At 35.3% G+C, this 15,226-nt stretch overlaps 1 protein-coding gene across 2 annotated transcripts in view; it reads right to left on the bottom strand.

The window, feature by feature from the left end:
- The window catches only part of Rnf24 (ring finger protein 24), a 58,773-nt gene that overhangs the window by 23,661 nt on the left and 19,886 nt on the right, over positions 1 to 15,226 (bottom strand). Inside the window, exons 2-3 of one of the 2 annotated variants that reach the window (XM_013159765.3) lie at positions 2,214 to 2,336; positions 180 to 329 (exon numbers count right to left, since the gene is read on the bottom strand). In XM_013159765.3, coding sequence (XP_013015219.1) covers positions 180 to 322 — 143 coding nt within the window. In that variant the 5' untranslated portion in view covers positions 323 to 329; positions 2,214 to 2,336. The remainder of the gene's footprint in view (positions 1 to 179; positions 330 to 2,213; positions 2,337 to 15,226) is intronic. The other variant, XM_003476609.5, reaches the window with a different exon arrangement.

Raw genomic sequence — 15,226 nt, 5'->3', positions numbered from 1 at the left:
CTTTTAGAAAATTTGCCCATTGCCAAGTTTATAAGTTGAGGTTTTTTTTTTTTGTGGTACTGGAGATTGAACTCACGACTTTACATTTGCCAAGCAGGCACTTAGGCCGAGTAGCTAAACCCCTGGCCTAAATTGTATTTTAAATGAGGGCAAAGTAACATAAGATGAAAACTGATTACCTAATCAAGTAGCAACAGAAGAGTAAACTAAGAATGAAGACAAATATAGCAGTGCCAAAGACCACAATATATATGTTGAGAGGCAGATTCTGGAATCCAATATTAGGCATCCTGAAGTTGTAATGTGGGAAATCCGAGCTCATGGATGGACTATGGGGAAAAAAAGAATGGAAAAAAATTAGGCATAAAAATTAAGAAGAAAACAGCATTATACATTTATTTATTCTTTTTTGGTATTTTTTGAGACAAAGTCTCATTATGTAGCCCAAGCTGGCCTCAAACTTGCCATCTTCCTGCCTCAGCCTCCTGAGTGCTGGGATTACAGGTGTGTGCCACCATGCCCAGCAAAGTTTTCTAATGCTTGATCTCATTTGAGACAAATAATGATTGACAAAGTATTAATATTCTTGTCATTCATTCGTTCATTTGTCATATCAAACAGTTACTTAGTGCTTATTACATACCTGGCATTATTCTAGAGACTGGAGGTCCTACAATAAAAAGCTTTTCAAATTGCATTCCTTCATTAAAAGGCATTTCACTAAAACAATCACAGTAATCAACATACATGCAAATGTTCAATCTCAAGGTTCAGAAAAGAGAAAACTTTTTAAAAAGATTTTCAAACTAACAAATCAATCTTTAGCAATATTTATAATGGTAAAAATATTAAAAATAACATTTAACAAAGTGATGATTAAATAATTATGTAGAGGTATATGTTATAATATCATAAGGTGTTGAAAGCATGTTTTTAACAGCACCTTCCTGGCAAGTGCAAGGTCCGGAGTTTAATTCCCAGGATGGAAAAACAAACAAACAAGCAAACAAACAAAAAAGCCCAACCAAAAAAATTTATGTTTTTAGTAAATTTTTATGCCAGAAATAAAAACACTTGGGAAAAATGAAATAGGATTTAAATAGGATAAAATTAATTTTAAAAATATGTGTGTGCATGTATGTGGACTGGCAGAAAAACTCTGAAAGCTAACATATCAAAATGCTAACAATGACTTGTGGTTTTAGGAGTCATTTTTATTTTCTTACTTTTAAAATCCCTTTAATTGCCAGGTCCTAGTTTAAGAATTTTATTAGCATTATTTTAGTTAATCCTCACTTCAAATTTTTATAGTAGGTACTATAATTTCTCCCCATGTTATAGATAAGGAAACTAAGGCTGACAAGAGTTTCATCACATGCCACGGCCAGCTGCCTATGATGGGAGCTGGGGTCTCTCGAACTCCAAAACCAGTGTGCTCAGCCTACTTGCTCTGCTGCCTTTCTCACGTTACCTTTATAACCAGAAAACAGCAAGTGTTTAAACACTGAAAGAGGATTATTTATGCTGATTTGTTTGTTAGTACTTACTGGTTACTACACAGATAAAATTCTACAAGTGGCGCTGTCTCCTCCTTAGGTGATGAGGTATATAAGGTGACTCATCACATCTTTTCAATGGACACGCCTTGTCATTTTGAGTCCTTACAAAATAAAGAGCTCTGCCAGATCTGTTTATCAAAACTGAAGATCTTTAACTAAATCATAACCATGACTCCTTCAAAATCAAAACAAAACAAAACTTTATCAAGCAAATACATCTTTGATTTATGGATGATAATTGAGAAATGTTCCACAGATCTTTATTATCCTTGTCGGTTATCAGAAGAGTATATTTACACTACTGATATAATTAGATGCTGACTGACTATATGTGAAACCTAAGTCTTACCATTACTTTAATTTCAGCCTCTGAAAACTCATGCCAGGAAGTTCATAGTTGCAATGAGCAGCTTCATTGTACGGAAACTATTCTCTAAGAATTGTCAAACACAAATAATGAGTAATATTTATTTTTGAATTTTGGTCAGTTTGGCATGGTTAAAGCAAGTGCTTTAGTGAACTTTATAATTTTTTTAACCTACTCTCAGATGTTAGGAAGGAAAGAAGATGGAGTTAAAGAGTACTTTAGCAAACATACAGAGTGTGTACACTCCAGTTACACAGACATCACTGCTATAAGAAGCTTAGCTTTACCTTCACATTGCTGACAGGGCTCACAAGGTGACTCTTGCAACAGTGAAGACTTAGATGAGTGTTCTTCAGTCCCTAAGAAATGTCTCATTCAGACTAACTGGGCTTGATAAAGTACTGCTCAGCCTATAGAGAAGAAATCAAATAGGTATCCTAGGTGGACTAACAGAGGAAACAGGCAAACAGGCTGGTGTAAAAAGGGATAGGTTTGGTCAGCAAATTTGGGTATCAGTTTCCAGAATGTCACTTTCTAAAGGTCAGTACTTGTCCAAACTGTATTTCAACATTCTCACCTTTCAAAGGGAAATACCAATTCTATTGATTTGAAAGAATTCCAGGAAGGATAAGATGACCATAGTAGAAATCAAAGCATCTAATCCATGTAGTAAAATTCTTTTTGGTGGGAGATGGTTTTAAGACAGGGTGTCAAATGTATTTCAGGCTGGTCTTGGACTCACTATGTAGCTGGGCTGGCCTCTGGTGTGGTTATCCTCCTGCCTTAGCTTCCCGAGTACTGGGTTATAGGTGCTACTGCACCTGGCTAGTAAAATATTTTGTCTTAGAATCTATTTTCTTTTTGATAATAGTATAACTATTACATGACATACCTTTTTCTGTCATTTAATGTCTTAGAATCTAATGTCTCTTATAGACAGTATAAAGATGGATTTTTTAAAAAATTTAAGAAAAACCAAAAATGATACAGAATTTCAAAATAACATAATAGATTAACAATGGTTGATATATTGTGTATTATTACCTTCAAAGTACAGATTACAAGGAGATGGATGTTTTTAGTGCCAGTTGGCTGATCTCTACTTTTTAACTGGAGTGTATAAGCACATTCAATACTCCCTCTGTTACGTTTGGATTGATGTATCATTTTGCTATTTGTTTTCTAAGTATCTTGTTCTTTTTCTGACTTAAAAAAAACAGGTAGATAATATATAGTGTACCGTTTTAAATTTTTGTATTTTAAAACATTCTTTCTTAGTCATACCTATAGTTCTAGCACTTGGGAGGCTGAGGCAGAAAAATCCCAAGTTTGAAGCCAGTCTGAATTACATAGTAAGTCTGAGGCCAGCCTAAGCCTATATGAACACATATTCTTGTAAAGTTTGTGAATTCCGTGATAAAATAACTATGGGAATTTTCCAGAAAGAAAAATCAAGTTGCTACAATGGAAAGCATATAAAACAGCTAGCTGGATGTGGTGGCACATGCTTGTAATTCCAGCACTCAGGAGGTTGAGGCAGGAGGACTGCTATAAATTTGAGGCTAGTCTGGACTACATAATCCTGAGTTCTGTCTCAAAAAAACAACCAACCAACCAATACTGTTACCAGATTTTCCTCAGCAGACAGGTAACAGTGAGTTTATAGAGTCAGCCTGGGGTTTATCATGGGTTTACCAGAGAGTCTGGTCCTGTTATTCATCTTTTCTATATCTTAATTTCCACATGTGATAAAGGATAACGTGCAGTAATTAGTTCACAATTTGACAAGAATTAAATGACTTCATAAAAATACCAGGGTATACAGTGTACCTAAGAAGTGTTACTGTTATTAAAACACTGAATAATAAAAGATAATGGAATTACTATTTATACTGTCGTCAAAAGACAGCCAGATAGACTGATTCTAGGAAGATGGATCACACATACATTCCCCTATTACTAAATACAAGTAAAACCTCTGGACATTATATGGAAAATAAACACAAGGAAATTCTGTCAAGTAGATAGAAGGCCCACTGGCAGGGTTCTAGGGACCCAAGGATATGGTGGAGAGATGCCTGGGATTTCTTTTCTCTCTCTTTTTTTTTGTACTGGGGTTCAAACTCACGATCTCTGGCTGGCCAGGCAGGTGCTTACACTGCTGAGCTAAATCCCTGGCCCCTTGGGATTTCTTTTTGTCTCATATAAACCACACAGAGCTAGAGAAGCTGGCAAGCCAGAAATGTAGACAGATGAAGAAGACAGAATGCAAAACAAAACAAACTCAACAGACCTGTTCTCGCTAGATAAAGGATCACAAAAGGGGTAGCCTAAAAAAAGCTTTTTAGGGATAGACAAAAAGCTTTTAGCCAGTGACTGCTCAATTTCAAGCTAAACATAGTGGCACACACCTGTAACTCCAGCACTTGGGAAGCTGAGGCAGGAGAATCACTGCGAGTCTGAGGCCAGCCTATGCTACATAGTGCGTTTAAGGCTAGGTAGATCAGGAGGTAGGGTCCACCAAGATGCTATTTATAGGAAATACAATTAACATGAAAAAGAGTACATGGACTGAAAATCAAATATGAGAAAACAATGCTCTATGTGACAGAGAACCAGAGAGTAATAGGGGCAACTAGACCAGTTATTTGTGGATAGGTTTGGAAAGACAGGCTTTAATAGGTAAAGGAATACAATTAGAGATCAAGTCCAAGAGACAGAAGGTTCAGAACCATTTAGATAAATAGGTAAATAGCAGCCCCCCCCACCCAATTTAAAACCAAGGGTCTTGGTCAGACCCAAAAATGCACAGTGCACCCTGGGAAAGTGAAAGGGGAGGCAGAGTCTTACAAAAGATGGCAGAAGATATTGATAATAGTGTATCAGGATTTAAAACACACATTACTCGCACCACTCTACTTAGATAGATTTTATTCTGTCCCAGTTTGTCTACTTGCATTAGATTTGAGGGCACAGTTATCCCCAAAACATCAGGATATAGTAATCATCTTTAATTTCCTATTAATTTAATCTGGAGCCCTGTATGACTTACACTGTTTTATCATGACTGATCTTAGTTAAATCTGGTTTGTTTGATATTGACAGATTTTATTCAAAACTGATATGATTGATAGTATCAAGTCTGAGAGTATAGGCAACTATACTGAAGATGACAAGACTCACTATGATATACATTCTGGTTTGATAACTGCCTGTTTTTGAAGTTTTATAATATATACAAAGTTTTATTTTATTAATACTGTATGTACTGATATATTCAATTATACCACGTCTGATGATATAGCCAATTCTATTGAAGATAACAAGAGACAACACAGGAACTATGGTAGAACTCCTTGTACAATAGTCTTCTATGTCTTTTTCATTTCATGTGTTTATAGGAATATGTTTTGCTTTGTCTTGCTTTGTTTTGTTTCTCCCTCTAATATAGAAAGGATAGAAATACATGTTAAGACTCATGCATGTGTAGAATCTATAAACAGTTTATGAGAACTGATCTTATGACACGTGATGAAATGAACAAATACTTTGAAGAAAAAGAGACACTAAAGTACCCAGTGCAGATCCTGGAGTGTCATAATGCGAAACCCAGCAACAGTATTATTCTTTGTTCAGAGTGATATAAGCCTGCTTGGGTTTGTTCAATCTCAACATAATTGAAGAGATGGATAACTGCATGTCTGTTTAAGTGTATAGGATTGATAACCATATTTCTAAGTCTTTGTTGGATAGTTGAACAGAACTGGTTGCAGTCTCACTGTTTGAATCCCCACTTTATAAGCTCTACTTTAGTATCTTAAATAACTATTTGTAAGAGGACAATCTGTAATCAAGTAGTGATTTCTTACTGCTTATTTTTTTCTTCAAAAGTATGTATTATTTCTACCCTTTTTGTTTTATTTAGTCTTTCTTTAAATAAAATTTAAAAAAAAAGACACTACAGTACCCAGTGCTGATCCCAGAATGTCTAGCAATACTATTATTCTTTGTTCACAATGATTTTAGCCTGCTTTAGTTTGTTTAATCTCAACATAAATGAAGATATGGATAACTGCATGTATGTTTGTTGGACAGTTGAACAGAACTGTCTGCAGTCTCGCTGTTTGAATTCCCACTTTATATGTTCCACTTTTGTATCTTGAACAACTATTTGTAAGAGGACAGTATGTAAACATCAACTAGTGATTTCTTACTGTTTATTTTTTTCTTTGAACATATGTATTATTTCTACCCATTTTCTGTTTTTAGTCTTTCTTTAAATAAAAGTTTAAGAAAATTTTTTAAAAAGGAAGAAATTAAACTGCCCCTATTTGCTAACAGCAGCACTGTATACATAAAAAGAAAAAAAAAAAAAACACCTCATGATCTACAAAAAACTCCTGGAACTAGTGAGTTTAGCAATGCTGCAAGATACAAAATAAACATTTAAAAAAACAAGTAACAATGAACATATGAATACCAAAATTTAAAATACACCAAATTTTTACAATTAAAAAAATAAGGAATATATCTATTAGATATGTATACGATTTTTATGAAGAAAACTATAAAATGCTGATGAAAGAAATCAAATAAGATCTAAACAATGCAGAATACTGTACTTATAGATTTAAAAATGTAACTTAGCAAAAATATTCTCTCCAAGTTGATGTACAAATTTAGCAAAAAACTTATCAAAATCCCATTAAGACTTGTTAATAAAATTTATTAAATTTAGATGGAAAGAAAGGTAACAAATTAAATAGCTAAAACAATTCTGAAAACAGAATAAAAGGAATCAGTCTACACAACTTAAAGACTTATCACAACTACAGTAATCAAGATGGTGTGGTACTGGCAAAAGGACAAACAAATCAATGCAACAAAACAGACACTGAAATAGATCTATGTAAGTAATGTAAATGATTTTTGGGGAATGTGGGAAACCAATCAATGGGAAAGAACAGCCATTTTGGGGCTGAGGGTATAGAGACCTTGTTCAGCATGCGAAAGGCCCTGGATTTGAGCCTCAGCACTATAAAAACAAACAAACAAACAAAATAGTCTTTTCAACAATGGGCACTGGATGTCAGACATAGGGGTACAGGAGGATCATCTTGAGTTTGAGGCCAGCCTGGGCTAGGTAATGAGTTCAAGGCCAGCTTGGACTATAGAGCAAGACCCTGTCTCAATAAAAAGGGGTGGGTGGCAGGGAAGCGCTGTAGCAATGGGACATCCACAGGCAAAAACTGAATTGTGATCTTTTTTTTTTGGTGCCGGGGTTAGACCTCGCACCTGCCAGGTGCTTATGCCACTGAGCTAAATCCTCGGCCCTAAAACTGTGATCTTAAGGTCTCACACAACAGTTTTCTAGTAGAACTCTCACATACAAAACAACCCCAAATAGATTATAGGCTTACACACAATATGCAAAGATATGATACTTAGGAAAAAACATTTGAGATCTACCATTAGGCAAAGGAGTTTGACAGCAAAAGCATGGTCCATAAAAGGCAAAATTGATAAACTGCACTTCACTAACAAAAAGACAACCTTCTATCTTATGAATGATCCTGTCACGAGGATATAAAGATCAATTGGTCAAACAATCCAGTGTGTCCTCAAAAAATATTGTGAAATCAGAACTCGTCAGTATTTCAGAACACAGCCTGATTTGGAAAAGAGTTGCAGATGTAAATAATTAATACACTGCAATCATACAGTGTCAGGTGGATCCTTAAATCAGTATAACTTGTGTCTTTCTAGGAGGAAATGTGTCACAAAGAGACAGGAGCTGAAGAACGCTATGTGACAATGGAAGCAGAGTGCAAAGCAACAATAAGCAAAGATCACTGGACATCAACAGAAGCTGGGAGACACAGAACTGATGCTCTCTTAGACCTCTCGGAAGAAACTAACTCTGCCAACATCTCAATTTTACACGTCTAGATGCCAGAATTAGGAGATTACGTTGTTTTCAGCCACCAATATGTGGTACTTTGTTAATACAGATCTAGGAAACTATAAAATAGTTCTAGAAAATGGGAAAAAGAGATATATCACCAAAGAAGGTTCACATATGGTAAATAAGCATGTGAAAATAAATGAAAAAATCATTAGTCATTAGAGAAATGCAAATTAAAACTACAATATCATTACATACATTTAACAGAATGACAAAAATAAAAAATTGTGATGACAATAAATGCTGGCAAAAATTTAGAGAAATGAAAACATATCTTGGTGGAGTCTAACACGGTACATACAGGAAACTGGAAAAACAGTATAGCAGTTTCTTATAAAACTACACCATCAAAAGGAGGGAGGGAATAAAAAAATTTTTAAAAATTAAAAAACAACTCCATATAATTCACCAATTACAGACCTATACATTTATTCCAGGGAGATGAAAACTGATGTTCACCTACAGCCCTGTACATGAATATTGACAGATTTATACATAAAAGGCCGATACTGGAAACCGATGTCCCTCAGTGAGTGAATGGCTAAAAAGACTGCAGTACATACACCCTATGGATTACCTCTCAACAATAAAAAGTAACCAACTACTGATAGATGCAGCAATCCGGATCACTCGTTCAATAATCACACTGAATGAAGAAAGTGAATCCCAAAGGTTACATATTCTCATTTGCACAATATTATTAAATTCTTTGAGGGCTGGCAATGTAGCTTGGTAGTAGTGCATTTGCCTGGTACGTGTAAGGCCCAAGGTGCAATCCTCAGCACCGCCCCCCTCCAAAAGATTCCTTTGAAATAAGAAAACTACAGAACTAGAGAACAAATTAGTGGTTGTCATGAGTTATCAATAAACTAGGGTAGGAGGAAGTGAACATGGCTAGACAAGGGCAACACCACGAATCCCCGATGTGATGGAAATGTCTACGTGTTGACAATTAAAATCAACACCCTGATTACGGTATTTGTTATGCTTATCACACTGTAACAACTTGAGAAGAGGCCTGTTCTCCCCTTTTGCTCTGGTTGCTTTTGCTGAGTGCTGCCTTGAAGTGTTGCCCCTGTGCCATGTCACCTTGCCTTGGAACTGGCTCATTATGGACTGAAACTTCCATAAACAGTGAGCTAAATAAACCTTTCCTTCCTTCATTTTGAGTGTTGGGTATTTTGTCTCAACCACTCAGAGAAGTAACCAACAGAATATTCTACCACAATTTTGAGAGATGTTATCACTAGGAAAAAATTATACAAAAGGTACATGACTTCTTTCTGTATTATTTCTTACAGATTCATGTGAATATTTATTTCAAAATAAAAATTTAATTAACAAACATTTATTTAAGTTTGATGGAAAATAACTGTGACAGCAGAACTTTCTGATCTAGTCAAGTTCTTCCATCTGCAAAGGTAACAAACAAATGAAACAAACAGAAAACAAAGGAAAGAAGGAAGGGCAGCAGGCAAGCAGGAGGTATTTTTGGATGTGCAAGTATACTTCAAGTCCAGCTGGGGATTTTGGTGCACACCTGTAATCCCAGCAGTCAGGAGGCTGAGGCAGGAAAATCACTGAGTTCGAGACCAGCATGGACTACAAAGTAAGTTCAAGGCCAGCCTGAACTGCATAGTGAAACCCTGTCTCAAAAAAAAAAAAAAAAAAAATTATACACACACACACACACACACACACATATATATGTCCAAATATGTGTGTTAAAATGTAGTACATCTAGTTCGCAGCTCATATGCAAATTAGATATGACACTTTCATCACTATCCATGAGGAAAAAAAAGCAAAGAAAACTGGATCATTTTAGCAAAATCTAGAAAGAGAAGGGAGAGGGGAATCAAAAGAAAGCAAATGACAGAATATAAAACAAAATGATAGGCATAAGATTAAAAAATTTATAGACCACATTTTATGATAGCAATATAACACAATTAACTAAAAAAAATTAACCTGGTGTGATGGTTTACTTCTGTAATCCCAATATTCTGGGAGGCTGAGGCAAGACATACCCAGCTAAGACAGCTGCAAGGACAGAAAGAAGGCAGACAGGCAGGCAGGGAGGGAGGGAGGAATGAAAGTGGGGAGGGCGAAGGGGGAATAGAGGAAAACTACTCACTTAGAAATCTTTTAAAATTTTTGAGTGACTCTTGTTCTCAGTCTAAGAGGTAATCAAATATAGATCATTCAGAAATTAATCAGGTAGAAGGGACAAAGCCTTGTACTGATAGAAAAATTCATAATCTTCAAATTTTGTATTACCAATTTAAAATGAATGAAAATGAAATGAATCACTTTAGATGACAGAAGAAGAATCAAACAAATAATACAGAAGAGGTTAATAAAAGTCAAAATGAAAACAAAGAAATTAAGACAAAAAGTCAAAGGGAGTTGTATCAACAAAGATATCAATGAGAAAAAGTTAAAACTACTGTTACGCTGAAATTTTAAAAAGTCTGTAACAGAATTCAAGTATTGATTTCAAAATCTAGGTTAAATGGATTATATAGGAATATAAATAACAAAAACTGGCTAGAAGAAAACCTAATAATGAAGAAATGCCTACGTAATGGCCCCAGTGTTGAGTGTGGTGGCACACACACTCAGAGGCTGAGGCAGGAGGATTGCTAAGTTTGAGGCTAGCCTGAATTATATAGGGAGGCCCTGTCTTAAACAAAAGTCCCTAGGCCCTGAAGGCAATCAGGTGACTCTCAATAAGCTTGTGGAGAATTCATCTGCTGTGAAACTGAGGATGTGTAGAAATGTTGGGAAGTGTCTCAACTCATTTCAACTCACTTGAAGAGGTGAATCATAACCCTGAAACTAAAATTACACAGAAACTCAGAAACTCCAACCCTAGGTCTCAAATTTAGCCTGTAAACATATTCTGATTGGCCTATGTGAAGTTTAAAAACTTGACACAAGTTTATTTTTATTTTTTTAAAATTAGGTTTTATTGGTACATTCTAGATAAACATTACAATCACGTTCATCACAGAGAATTTGTGCCTGTACATGATATAACTTGTTTTTTTCCCCACTCCCTTCCCTTCAACTCCGCCCCACCTCCCCATTCACGAAGCCGTGTTTCCATGTTTTCCTACTTTTCTCATTGTTTTTACTTTTCCTTCTTTCTTTTCGTGCTCCCCTCTCTCTTGTTCCCTTCCCCATTTGAACATTTCCTCCTATCTCGAAATACATTTTGGTCCTTATTTACACTTTCAGTTTCTCACACCAGAGTATTTACACATGTGTCTAATTTATTTCACCTGAGGTTTTGCAATTTTGTGATTACATGAGGGCAGAATTCTTATGAGTATAGGTTATAAAAAAACAGTAATGCTGAAATAGGATGAAATGGAAGACAAGTTATAAAGGAGAAAAAAATTCTAGAGTGGAACTTTACAGTCGGAATTAGAGATAGTGAAAATATAGGTGGTAAACAGCAGTTCGCATCTCTATATGAAATTAACTCTATGTGCAATATAATACCTGCTTAATTTTAGAAAAGCTGATTTTTATATCCCAACAAAGCAATAAGTTTTTATCACAGCAAAGAAAACACTAGAAAGGTAATACCTGTATCACTGATAACTATAAATTACCTACAGATACTTAACGCTCAACATTTCTCAAGTATGGTGAATGGGTCAGTGATCCTCTCCAGACAGATTTTAGTCTATATTAAAGGCTCATCAGATCCTGATACTTATACAGGTGCAGAAAATAAAACAAATCCAACTCTTTTTTTTTTTTTTTTGTCTTTTTTGAGGCAGGGTCTCTCTATGCAGTTCAGGCTGGCCTTGAGAGCTCACTTTGTAGCCCAGGCTGGTCTCGAACTCGAAAGGATCCTCCTGCCTCAGCCTCCCAAGTGCTGGGATTACAGGCGTGAGCCACCATGCCCGGCTACAAATCCAACTCTTAAAAATTTGTTTCCAGTTACTAAAATATACAATATTTTTGCTGTTTCCAGTTACTAAAATATACAGCATTTATTGCTGGTGTACCGTCAATCTACTTTATTTACTGGGATTACTGTAGAGAGGAAACAAAAAATCTTCATTACAAAATTTTCTGAATAACAATCTTTTTGGTGTTTGAGACAGGGTCTTGCTATGCAGTTCAGGCTAGTTTTGAACTCACTGTGTAGCCCAGGATGGCCTCAAATTCACAGTGCTCCTCCTGCATCAGCTCCTGAGTGCTGGGATTACAAGCATGCATCATCATGCCTGGCTTCTGATTGGGTAATAGATATATTATGTGAGACATGCTTGTATCTTTTCTAATCTTTCAGGAAAACCTAATTGTAAAGAAGAAATTAAAAGGACTGGGGATTTAGTTCAGTGGCTTATGCACCTCCCTGACAAGTGTGAGGTCGTAAGTTTGATCCCTGGTACCAAAAAAAAAAAAAAAAAAAAAAAAAAAAAAAAAAAAAGAAGAAGGAATTAAAATTACCATTATTTGTAGAGGATAGAAACATTTTAAAAATCCTATAGAATGATTCCCAAAAAAGAGTAAGTACACAAAATAACATAAAAGACACAAAAGAAGACATAAATAATGCTGGGCACAGTGGTATACACCTGTAATTTCAGCACTTGGGAAGCTGAAATAGGATTGCTGTGAGTTCCACACCAGCCTGGGCTACGCGGTTGAGTTTAAGGCCAGCCTGGACAATATAGTGAGACCCTCAAAAAGTCAAAACAACAATGACAGTGAAAGCCACAAAAACTGAAGATGTGAATATGTAAAAAAGACATATCTTCTTGGTTGTAGAAACGACTATACATTCGTCAATTTTCCTTAAGTCTATACATTTAACGCATGTATATTTAAAAAAAAACAGGGTTTGTCTTTTTCTGAAACAAGGAGTGGAGGGCAGAGACGCTAGTGCCAATTCAGTAGAAAAGATGGAAATAAAAGAATAGCCGCAAAAGACCTAAGCTATGGACACCTGAGAGGACAGATTAACAGATATGATCATTAGTCATAGCTCTGTTTGCCAAATATTTTCAGCTTTCCGTCTTCTGCACTCATGAATGACTGTTACTAGTATTGTAGATGAAGTCCTGTGACTAATACTTGACAGCGAGCTGTGAAGAGACTTGATGCCTGTTACTAATGTAATGTTACAGAGTGACATTACCATTAGCATTCTATTGATGGTATGAGACCCTCCTGACCTCTTTCTCCTTAGCCAGGAGAGTTGGCAATGTTTATGATTACAGCAGACCCATTAACCTAAATTCTCACGTAAGCAGATATGGAACAGAAGTCTCAGCCAGTTCTTGATGGTCACATACCAAAAGGAAGGAAAATTCTTCTTTTCTTGTAAGCCATTAAGATATTGAGGTTTTTTTTAAGTCACTGGATAACCTAATCTAGTAGATATAAGAAATGTGAAAAACAGCTCAATTCATGTAAGACTCTAACTTGTCATAGAGCTGACATTTCTCATTAGTGAAGAGAATGATGAATTCATAATGAATGAATTCAGTAACAATATTAGGTAGCCAGCTGAGAAAAAAATTACAATAGCCTTACTTCATATCAAGCAATTCTCAGCTGTGCCAAAGATTTAGATATGAAAATGAAATATAAAAACTTATCAAAGAATTTTTTTTAAACTCAAAGGCTTTTCTAAGTATCATCTAGAAGTACTTTCCACACTGACACAAAAAGTCCTTAAAAACATCCTGTTTGGGTTTTACGGAGGTATTCTTGCACTTTATTAGTACCACTGTCAGCACAACTGTCAGCTTCTGTGAGAGCAACTCAGGAAAATTAGACATGGACGTGACCTAGCAATTCCACGTTTGAGAATTTATCTTTCAGATTTACATGTATGCATTCTGAAAGACCCCTGGACAAAACTTGACTGGAAGCAACCTAAATATGTAACTGGTTAAATGACAGTATATCATCAGACTCTAATATTTTGAAGTTTAAAAATGTAGATATCTATCTCATGTACATCCTATTATCTTCTCTCTTGAGTCAGCATTTGCTTAAATAAGGTAACAATAATTTTAATTCCTTCTTTATACAGAAATTGTTTAATACCTTCAGAATATTAAAAATGATGTTAAAAATGGACCTTCTTGTCTTATTTTTAATCTAATGAGGATGCTCATTAGATTTCAGCAGGGACGCAGAATATGTTGGGGATACATATTTATCATACTAATCTGTTCGTGCTAACACATTATTTCTTAGTAAGCCAGAAAACGTCTTCCTTGGAAGTTATAGAGATTTCCTTCATTATTTTATCAATTCATTAACAACTGTTTTTTATTTTCCTTCATTCAAAAGTAAAGACTTGAGGACTACTGATGTGTAGCTCTGATTTCACTATAAAATTTTTTATTTCTTTGATCTCTTTGGGTTTTGCATTGGATTAGAATTTGTGAAAATGAACTCGGGCTATGTGAAGCTTCTACAGGGACATAGGCTAAATTAACAGAGAGCAGAAAAAAAATAACTAACATGTAGCTGAAGGCACAGAGCAGCCCTTCACCAGTCACAGAGTCACAGCAATAAATCATCTGTAATAGAGACTTAGAATCCTAACTTTGGATCCCTCATGTATAAAATAAAGAAAATAAAATTCCCTCACAGGTAGCTGGCAGTGCTACTTAACTATTCTGACTAAGCTCCTTATTTTTCATTAATTATAAAATAATTTGCTTTTGAAAACAAACTACTACGTTACCAAGTTCAAATAATTGGTAGATTGGACACTGTAACTTTTTAATTAGCTCTTGAAAATAGCTTATGGATTCCGCTGGCAGCTGCGGCTTTAAATTTCAAGAGAACTAACACATTTGAGGCTTTCATATTTGAAATTCTCTACCTAGTGTCATGATTTCCAAAGCAAAAGAGCTGCACACTGGCTTAAATAAATTAATGTACAAGCAAAATCCCTATATTAAGTAGGCTACAATGTGTAGCTTAATGCTTTGGGTTTATCATATTGGTTTAGATCCAAATTGATTTTTAATGTTGAGATATTAAAAACATTTTAAGTACAGCTATACATACATTATAAATTTGTAGTACAGTCAATGTAATAGTACAATTATGTACGAAAACATGTAAAACAAGTCAGCCTAAACATGTAATTAATGAGGGGCTGGGGATTTAGCTCAGTGTTATAAGTGCCTGCTTGGCAAACATGAAGTTGTGAGTTCAATCCCTGGTATCCAAAAAACAAAACAAACATGTAATTCATGAAACAGGAGAATCTTTTCTCTCCAAGCAGTTGTTTATGATAGTAATCCAAATGAACATTTTGCATAGTGTTTTATAGTTCATGAC

This window comes from Cavia porcellus, unplaced genomic scaffold (genome assembly GCF_034190915.1).
Source record: "Cavia porcellus strain 051 isolate PalLab524CR breed Dunkin Hartley unplaced genomic scaffold, mCavPor4.1 scaffold_5, whole genome shotgun sequence".
Taxonomy (NCBI): domain Eukaryota; kingdom Metazoa; phylum Chordata; class Mammalia; order Rodentia; family Caviidae; genus Cavia; species Cavia porcellus.
The sequence above is the reverse complement of the archived record's forward strand: the minus strand, read 5'-3'. Positions and strand labels throughout refer to the sequence as shown.